At 52.7% G+C, this 10,128-nt stretch overlaps 1 protein-coding gene across 1 annotated transcript in view; it reads right to left on the bottom strand.

The window, feature by feature from the left end:
• The window catches only part of PLEKHM1 (pleckstrin homology domain containing, family M (with RUN domain) member 1), a 15,234-nt gene that overhangs the window by 702 nt on the left and 4,404 nt on the right, over window positions 1–10,128 (bottom strand). The window contains exons 4-10 of the mRNA XM_010023569.1: window positions 8,540–8,921; window positions 6,593–6,833; window positions 4,928–5,836; window positions 3,117–3,262; window positions 2,740–2,933; window positions 2,238–2,301; window positions 1,660–1,817 (exon numbers count right to left, since the gene is read on the bottom strand). Of these exons, the coding sequence (XP_010021871.1) occupies window positions 1,660–1,817; window positions 2,238–2,301; window positions 2,740–2,933; window positions 3,117–3,262; window positions 4,928–5,836; window positions 6,593–6,833; window positions 8,540–8,921 (2,094 nt within the window). The remainder of the gene's footprint in view (window positions 1–1,659; window positions 1,818–2,237; window positions 2,302–2,739; window positions 2,934–3,116; window positions 3,263–4,927; window positions 5,837–6,592; window positions 6,834–8,539; window positions 8,922–10,128) is intronic.

The raw sequence follows: 10,128 nt of genomic DNA, 5'->3' as shown, positions 1-10,128 counted from the left end.
CGAGACCAGGGTTGTAGGGGGCCGCCCCAGAGTGCAGCAGAGGAGAAGAATCCCCTCCATGACCTGCTGCTCACACTCTGCGGGCACAGCTCAAATCCTGCTCAGGAACTTCTCACTTCCCCATCTGTTTTCACCAAGCACTCACTGAGCAAAGAGCGCTGGCAGGAGCCAGCTCCAGCTCAGGATGAACTTTGCTGGCAGTAGCAGCAACTCCTCAAGCTACAGATCCTCCTCTTGCAAGCTGAGAGCAAAAGCTGAGCCCGGAAGCAGCACTGTGGGGAGCCGCCAGCACTGCGGGTGCTGCACATCAAAGAGGAGATGCTGAGCGAGGTTTGCAGTTTGCTTTTGGAGCAGGGACCGCACAAGAGCAACGGTGCATGGGTGAGACACCAAACCCCTGAGAGACCATGTTACCCAAGGTCCAACCAGAATACTGCTGCATACCTTGCTTTCCCAAAGGCATGAGCGGAGAGCGGAGCGTGCCCCCATGGCAGGGGGTTTGAAGTGGATCAGCTTTAAGGTTCCTTCAACCCAAAGCAGTCTGTGTCTGTGATTCTATGAGGGTGCTGCCTGGCACCACACATTTTCCCAGTGGAATATCTTTTCCTGTGGCTCCTGGATTAGCAGCCGTGTTGGGGGGACATGCAAAGCCAAGGGGTGGGTTTTACCCCACGTGCTCCTGAGTGAGCAGCATCTCCTGCCTCCTCCTGCCAGTGTAGGGGCTGCAGGAAGTGGTGGCTGCTGCTGGGAGCAGAAGGTTTATTGTCAGGAGGTGTTTCAGGCGCATCCTGCAGCGGGTGACAGCGTGACCCCACAGCGGGCTGTGCCCCGGGCAGGCAGAGGGGCAGGAAGCCGGGTTGAGCTTGGTGAGGATGTTGGTTGAGCTGCTTTCCTGCTGCCCAACCTCCTCCTCCAGGAGCAAAGAGATCAACAACAGATCAAGCAGAGCCTTAGTGGGACAGAGGCTGGCTGCAAGTGGAGCTGCTCCTGCCAGAGCCCCTGTGACCCTTTCCTAAGGGAAAACTGTTCCCATGGGGATGTCCTTGATAACAAGCACGATACAATCCTGCTCAGCCACCCTGGGAATATTTGCAACCACATAATGCATGGGGTGCCTGAGGATCCTGGTCCTGTTGGTATCTTCTGCAGCTTTTGGATGTTACTGCCAGGCAAAGCAAGACCATGCAGAGAGTAAAACTTCTCTGTCAGGATTACACTCATTCCCAAATAACCACTGAGTGTCTCTCTCCACGTAACGATGGATCAGGCTCCTGGGCTGGAAGGGTTTGGTATTATTTCTTTAGAAAAACTCTGACGGTGGCATAAACCCCTCCCCACCCAATCCCAACATCTGCTCAGCGACTGAACCCCACTGCAGGCAGGGGGGGGTTAACCTGCCAGAGGGGAGACTGAGATGAGCTCTGAGGCAGAAGCTCTTCCCTGTTAGGGTGCTGAGGCGCTGGCACAGGGTGCCCAGAGAAGCTGTGGCTGCCCCATCTCACGAGGATGCACAACCAGCTGAGAGCTATTTCTAGGCCAGCCCAAGGTTATGTGTCCCCAAAAGGGACCCAGGGATGGTCCAGGCTCCTGGGAACAGGCAGGCCACAAGCTCGGGTGGCCTCGCAGTGGGGGTGAGGGGGTGATGGAGATGTCACTGACCTGGTGGTAGTGTCAAATTCAAAGGGGAAGATGATGTCGCTGCTGTTGCAGATCTGGCAGATGAAGCCGCGCTGGGTGCACAGGTCGCAGTTGTAGACGTGGTGGGAAGCGAACTGGAGCAGAGACTGCAGGAAGGTCTCAAAGACACCATCAGCTATCTGCAGAGCAGAGACAGCTCAGGCACTCATGCAGTGCCTCCTGCTGGGTTTGCACTGCACAAACCCCATGTCACATCCATTCTTTGTGCTGCCACATGAAGACAAACTCCAGAAACAACCCACACCCCCTGTGCCTGCGTTGCAATGGGACCCCGGAGAGGGCTGAGAGCAGCACCCACAAGCTGGGAATCAGTGCAAAACCCACCTCCCAGTCACCTCCAACATTATTTGCAGCAGACACAGGTTTGTTTGGAGCGGCGCTAGCAGCAATGTTGGCTTAAACAGAGGTGAAACAATTCATCCTGTGTCATCACTGTAGCTCTCAGAGCTGAAGAAGCACCACACTCAACACAGCATCTCCATGGACAAAACCTGGGATTTTTCACCAGCAAAACCCCTGTGACCACACAAAGCTCTCACCTGCCTCAGGTCAGCGATGCTGTATTTGTGGGGATACTCTAAGAGGTAGTGCCTGTGATCAAGCCTGCAAAAGAAAAGAAGAGAGGAAGGTGGTAGATGGTTTCCACCACATCTCCAACAGCTCTGGAGCAAGGAGGAGCCTGGATGATGCAGACTCTTGAAGAACATCACCACAGATGTTCACATCATGCCCCACATCCCAAATCCTGCTACTGGAAATCGTGTGAGAGCATTTCAAAGGGGGTAAAAAGAAAAGAAAATCAATCTCTCATCTGTTTTCCCAGGTGTTTCCTGTCCAACCAGAAGCAGCTCGCTCAGGAAGGTGTTTCCTGAGTCACATGTGCCAACAGATGGAGAATTCCTTAGAACAGGCGACACGGAGCTAAAATCCAGCCCATGCCTTGGCAGCATCGCTCCCTGCTGCAACAGTGAGAGATGAGGGGCACCATCGGGGTGCAAAGAAGGGGATACAGGAGGAATATCACCCGGAGAGGCACCTCACCGCTTGCTCAGCTCCTTCAGGGCCCCGCTGCGGCACATGATGAGATAATCCCCCAGCAGCTTCAGCTGCTCCCTGCTCCGGAGGATCCGTCCCATCCTCTCCACGTGGTCGTAGAGGCTCTCGTTGACCAACTTCAGGTCGATCAGTGGCTGGTTACGGATCTGGCTGAGGAACTTGAAAGCCTGCTGGCAAACCTGGGACAGAGAGAGGCAAAAGGTGGGCATGCACCCAGAAGCAGCCCAACAGGCTCGGGGGAAGGTCTAAGGTGGACATGTCCACGTCTGCTGATGGCGGAAATGTTTAGATGGACCTTCAGGAAGTGTAGGCAGATGCAGGAGCATTTCCCTGCTCCGTGCGCTGACCGAGCCCAGACTCACCCCTCGCTTTGCCAGGTCCCAGTTGTGGATGAGGCGTGAGGGAATCACTGTCTCATCATCCCGGTGGCAACTGTCACAGTAGTAGAGACCAGAGAAGGCGCAGAGTTTGGGCTTGGCGAAGGAGAAGCCGATCTGCCTGGAGCAGCCTGCAGGGAGCAGGGAGCAGGCGATGAGAGGGGACCTGTGCTGTCCCAGGAGCCTGTTCCCATCACTGCCAGGATGGGGGGAGAAACTTTTGGGAGGAGGGAATGGAACAAGAAAGCATTTGGAAGGGTTGGAGATCTGCTAAAACACTTCAGTGAGAGGTGCCCAAGCCCTTCCCTGTGATCACAATGATGCAAGAGACCCACTTCACTTCCTCTCCATTAAAAAAGAGTCTGGACTATCCCTAAATCCACTTTTATCCTTTAAGTGGTTCAATTGTTTGACTTTTTTTTTTTTTTTTTTTAATTAGGAAAAGTGAATATCCCAGTGCTTTTCCTTTAAGGAAAAGGAAATATCCCAGTGCTTTAGGGAAGATCCAATACCCTACCTGCCTGCCCCATCCCCTCCACCAGTAGCTTTGTCCTATTTTGCCTTCATTCAACCCTCTTCTTTCCTGCTGTCACACCACAGGGTACCAAACCCAGGTCTGCCAGGGATGAGGTCAGGATGGATTAAACAACAAAAAACAACCTTTGTTATTGGAGTGGGTAAGTCAGGAGGAATCCACCCCATCCTTTGCACTTTGGGGTAGCTGGACTGCTTCCTCCCAAAAATCATGGAGGTCAGGGCTTGCTCTCTGAAGGCTTTTAATGCTTCTTAAGCAATGCCATGGAAGGAAACCTGCACCAGGCTGGAAGGAGAAAGCTGGGCAGGCAGAGACCCCCAAAAAAACCTACACATAAAAGCTGGGAATTTGTCTTTCCAGCTTGCTGCTTCCATCTGTTGGTAGGTAGAAGATGCACGACAGAGCCTGGAGGGGAAGGTAAAACTAAATGCAGTGGAAAAAAAATATATATATAAAAAAAGAAGAGAAATTAAGAGGAAACAAAACACCTGCTGGAGGGTACAAGAAATACCATTGATGCAGGAGAGAGACCTGAAGTTTAATTAACTTCCCAAGGTAAAGAACAAATGGTACCTCCCAGGGAGGTCAGTGAGTGGTGTCCCGTGAACCGAGCATCACCCGGGTGCTGGGAGGGGTTAGTGGGAGATTAAAGGAATGTTTTGCCAAACCAGCTCGTCACACCCATTGCAATGTTCACTCCTGTGCTGCCTTACTGGAAAAACAGCATTTGTTCTTGAGTGCACTTTCCCCACGGGTTGGAGAGTCCTGGGCCTCTTGGTCCACCTAAGGTTGCTTTCAAGCCAAGACCTCCACTGGCTATACCATAAGCATCTTAAACAGGAGCCCAGCAGCAGCCCCATTAGATCTGTGCTGGGGTGGAATAGGGATGCAGCTTTTGGGAACCCACCCTGAGCACCCAGACCCCCAGATGTGCCACTGAGTGGGGACATGGGGCTCTGGTGCTACCTGGGGTTTAGATGGGGAACCAGCAGCTGGCCTGCGATGGGCTGGCATGGCCAAGGGCATTCCTAATTTGATGTCACCTTGTTAAACTAAATGAACTCAACATCATCCCTGAGAAGCTGTGGCTGTTCATCCCAAGGCCAGGCTGGACGAGGCTTGGAGCAACCTGGTCCAGTGGAAAGTGCCCTTGCCCATGGCAGGGGATTGGAACTGACTGAGCTTTAAGGTCCCTTCCAACACAAACCATTCTATGGTTTTATGAAGATGGAGCTGGGTTTTTGGACAACCCAACATATACCTGCACAGATGAAGCTCTGAGAGTCCAGGCCCTTCTCCATGGGGATGGCCACCAGGTATTGCAACAAGAAGCCGTTTTCCTTCACGATGTTCTTCAGGACAACTTGGGAGTGCCCGTCCAAGCTGCCACCCAGCGTCAGAGCCTCCTCTGCACTCTCCAGGTAGGACATGAGCACTGCTCGGACCAGCTCCCTCCACGAGGCTGCTTCTTCTGCATTCTCAGCCTGCAGCTTCAGGACAGCTTTGGAGGTGATTACCTTGAAGAAGGCAGGTCCTCCAAGGCTTGTGTCTGGCAGGATGTCCTGGATGGTCTCTATGCCATAACTGTTGCTCAAAATTTTGTCACTGTTCCTGACTTTAAAGCACTTTAAAGTTTCTAGAGACAGGGAAAAAATAAAAGGGACCCAGGTTTTGTCTACGTCCACGTACAGAACAGCCTCTTTTATTGCATCTAGCTCTGGTTCATGGGCTGGGGTCCAGTCAAAGCTGTCTGCAGGCACGTCACTGTACTGGAGAAGAGCAGTGGAGTCGCTCTGCACGGGCTGGCCTTCACCAGCATCTTCTGGATACTCCAGTGTCTCCCATTGCTCCTCCTCCAGCTGAGGCCGGCACTTGTGCAGCGCCTCGCGGATCCTGTCCAACCAGTCCTCGGCCTCGTCTCGAGAAGGAGCTCGGAGGTAGAGCTTCTTCCCCAGGAACACCAGCTCAAACCGCCCGTCCGAGTGCGTCAGCGCCAGCGCCTCGCACCGCAGCAGGGAGTAGCTCTCGACACAGATACGGTCCTCGTGGTCCAGGAGGAGCCGGAGCTCCAGTGGTGACAGCTCGCAGGAAAACTCCTTCCATATCCCCATGGCTCCTCTCCGCTCCAGGGTGCCCAGCTTCAGAAGCCCTCGGAAGGGGTTGGAAAGCCCTGAGGCAAAAGCAGATTTCTCAGATTAATCAGTAAAGGGGAAGCCAGTGAAATGGGAAAAGCCAGGAGGCTGCTTGCAGTGAGCAACCAGAGGCATCACAGCTTTGAGAGCTGATCCTGGTGGATGGTGGGATGGGACAGGAGTTTACAAGACCTTGGCCTCCATCATCTACCTGTATTTGAGTTTTGAGGCTGAGAACACATGGGATGGCAAAAAGGAAATGTGTCCTGCAGGGTGGATAGAGACAATGGGGACAGAAGCATCCACTGTACCTCCTCCTCTCCTCCTAAATGCTCCCCACCAGAGCCATCGTGGGCTCATTAAGACCAAGTGAAGCTGCTCCCACTGTGTTCTGTAGCTGTTACTGGGACACGAGGAAATGCCTTCAAGCTGGACCAGGGCAGGTTTAGACTGGAGATTAGGAACAATTCCTTTCCCAAAGGGTGCTCAGGGATTGGAACAGGCTTCCCAGGGCAGTGCTTGAGTCACTGTCCCTGGAAGTGTTCCCAAACCGTGTAGACAAGGCCTCAGTGCCCTGGGTTAGTGGTGGCCTTGGCAGTGCTGGGGAACGGTTGGACTTGATGGTCTTAAAGGTCTTTTCCAACCTGGTTGATTCCATGATTCTATGACCCTACTGCTGCCATCAGCTCAGCAGCAAACAGGTGCTTCCCAAACAGCCCCTCACCCCCCACCCCCAGCACTGCCCCATGGTGCAGAGGCTCCATGAAAGCCCACAAGGTGGGGGCAGCACATACCCATCTGCCTGCGGTGCACCACGCTGAAGCCCTTTTGCTCCCGTTCAGATGATGCTTTGGGCTTCCCACTCTCCGAGGACGGCACCGAGAGCCGTTCCAAGTCAAGAGCACTGATGAGTCCTGGGGCAGGGCCCTCACCAGCCCCCTCCGGGCCAAAGCTGTTGGTGTTGGCTGTGGTTTCACTGCTTTCTCCTGGGGAAGGTCTGTAGAAATCATCTTCTGAGATCCAGCTCTTCCTTTTCTATTTAAAAACAACTCCCACAAATTAATCATCCAACTTATCAAACGTCCTGTGCCCCTCAAACATCCCCCCCAAAGTGACCCTTCCTTGGAACTGTACCGGCAGCTGGCAAATACTGGCATCACATACTGTTGGGATTATAAAAGTCCAAAACTGCTCAGTTCCCTCCCCCTAAAACCATCGAGGAGGGATGATCATCAGAGGGAGAGCACCTTCCCTGCAGGCACCACATACAGGATATTTGGTCCATGAAGTATGGTGAAAAATCAGCTCTCCCATGAAGGGTCTGAGTTCGCTGGTGTGGTGGTGCCATCCTCGATCCAGGAAGAATAGAGATGGGACAAGTACAGGGATGATGTCCATGGCGAAATAGAGACCTACAGCTTACAAACTAATGCTATGAACACCAGGTCCGACCAGAACAGGCAAAAAGTAGGACAGAGAAGGTAGAGGAAACCGTTGTTTCTGCGCAGCAAGGGATGAGACCCACAAGCAGAAGAAAGCTTGGTTAAGCTGAAAGGAGACATGGCTGTAACTTCTCCAGGAGTTTTTATGGCTACAAGAACAAAGTGAGGGCTGCAACTAGATGATCTTTAAGGTTCCTTCCGACCCAAACCATTCAATAGTTCCGGGACAAGGTTTTTGCTCCTGAACAAACACCAGGAGCAAAACACAACCCAGCTCAGTGTTCCAGTAAAAAGGAAGAGCTTCCTTAGACTCAGCACATCCCTTCCAGGGCTGCATCCCACCAGGAACATCCTCTCAGCTACTCTCGAAGAGTCCTGTATTCTTAATAACAAACTAAATGAGAACAGAAAAGCTGCCACGTCCCTGCAGTGAGGAGCACGGGTGGCTTGTGCTGCAGCTCCCAGACCAGGAATGCAGGTTGCCCCGTGAGTCATGCGGAAGCAGGGGGGAATTTCCTGTTGACACCGTATGTTATACATAGATTAGGTCAAACTGGCCCAGTGCCATGAGGAAGCAGCGGAAATGGGATAACTGGGAGGCAGCTGAAAGGAGCAGAGACCAAAAAGAGAAACCATTTTGGGGTGGGGGGGAGGTATGAAGTATATCCTAACCTCAACAGGATGGAAATGATGGGAACCAGGATGGAAACAATGGGAACCAGGATGGAAAAGTCAGTAACAAATGAGACAGAGGATGGGGCTGTTCAAAGAGTTTCCTAAAAGCAAAAGCAAGTGGATCAACTCCTCAGCAGCAAGAGGGGAAATCCGCTGCTGTTCCTGCTAGGCTAAGCACCAGGGAATGCCATCCTGCTCTGGGAAGAGTTGGAGAGACCAGTGCTTCCTCAGAATCTCTCACCAGTTTTATTTTCCTTTTCCATTATCTCTCTTCTATTTTTCCATTACATATATGCTTTCATGAGACCCCACCTGCAGCACTGTGTGCAGTGCTGGGGTCCCCAGTGTAAGGGCATGGAGCTGTTGGAGCAAGTCCAGAGGAGGCCAAAAGGATGATCAGGGTCTGGAGCACCCCCTGTATGAAGACAGGCTGAGAACACTGGGGCTGTTCAGCCTGGAGGAGAGAAGCTGTGTGGAAGATGACCTTGTCCATGGCAGGGGGTTGGAACTGGATGAGCTTTAAGGTCCCTTTAACACAAACCAGTGTGGGATTCTATGATTCCATCTACTGCTCAGGAAGCATAAAACCAAGGAGATGGATAGCAAGTGAGCTGTAACACCTACCGGACAACCCAGCAGTGGGGAAAGGAGGTATTCGGCTGTTGGGCTGCAGACTGCCTGGTTTGCCTCACTGCTGCTGCCTGTGCTGCTCCCGCCTGGCTCTTCTCTGCTGGGCCTACCACGCCGTGTGGCTGGAACACTGGCTGCCTGCGCTCCATCTCCACCTCCATCACCAGTGGTCACCACATCACCCATCCCAGCAGAGCCTGGACTGTCCGTGGTGGGGGGTAGCTGCTGGTGAACTCCATGGGGCAGTGCCAGGAGGGTGGGTGACATGGCTGTGGGGCAGGCAGGTGGCAGTGGGGAGCAGCCCAGCACGCTGGGGACCGGCTGTCCCTCCGGGGCTTCCTGGCTTGGCTTGGCTTTGCTGAACTCGGACAGCACCCTGGGAATGGAAAAGTGAGCAGTGTGAACACAGCTACATTAACCAGACCCTATACAACACACAGGGATTGCAAATTATACCCCCCAATAAAGGGCTCAGCATGATCGCTTGTCTCCTGTGCTCTGGCAGCACTGTGTGGCTGCAAAAACACCCCCATGGCAATGACTGTGCCAACAGGAAATGTGTGATTTGTGCTGCACAGAGCAGGGAGCCTGCCTGCAAGGATGCATTGCCCAACTACACACGTTCATGGGGTTTAATTTGCTTCTGATGGACATCTAATGGAGGGAGAATGCTGGGTGCTCCTCACAACCCCAGCTCCACACACAGCTCCTGGACACGGATACAGCCATGGATTTGTGCCAGTTTCCCTAATTGTTAACAAGCAATTCTGAGTGGAGACCAGCCAGATGAGATGCTGTTCCCATGCCCTGGCTTCACCACCAGCTAGGGTGAATTAAACCAGCCCAAAATGATGTCTTTCCATCACGAGTTTAATCCAGTCAAGGCAGGTTCTTCCAAGATGATCGTGAGATGTAAAATCCTACAAATAGATAATGATGCTGGTACTGATGCAGAAGAACAGACTTAAAACCCCCTTGAAGACCCTTATTGGGAAGAGGGTGCCTTTGCTCCTTCAGAGGCAGGCTTTAAAGGTGGAAGGGACAGTATTTCCTGGTTAGTCAGAGTTTATATAACCCCTGGAATTCTTTGTGCTGAGTGTTTGGCACAAACAGATCATGATGATGACAAACTAACAACCTCCCTCCTCTAAATCATCCACTGAAGCTACAAATTACAGCCCTTTCCTGTGAGCAACCTCATTTCTTCCTCACTGCAGAAAGCCCCAGAGCATCCCCCAGTGTACGCCAGGGAGATGGGACATTCCTGAGACCAGGAAGCAGCATTTTTGTGATGTTTCTGACTTGGTAAAGAAGACAGGCATACACCTCAGTGGCCAGGAGCTCATTTGCCAGGGCAGCAGGTCCCAGCAACCCCTGATGAGTGGTTCTTTCTACCTTTCAGGCTCCTCCCAGGAGGAAACAAAATCCCAGACTGGTTTGGGTTGGAAAGGACATTAAGATCATCCAGTTCCAACCCCTGCCACGGGCAAGGACACCTTCCACTAGAGCAGATTGCTCCAAGCCCCTGTGTCCAGCCTGGCCTTGAACACTGCCAGGGATGGGGCAGCCACCGCTTCTCTGGG

The sequence above is a fragment of the Nestor notabilis genome, unplaced genomic scaffold, assembly GCF_000696875.1.
Source record: "Nestor notabilis isolate BGI_N333 unplaced genomic scaffold, ASM69687v1 scaffold11461, whole genome shotgun sequence".
NCBI classification, from domain to species: Eukaryota; Metazoa; Chordata; class Aves; order Psittaciformes; family Psittacidae; genus Nestor; species Nestor notabilis.
This window is presented reverse-complemented; position numbering and strand designations above follow the sequence as displayed.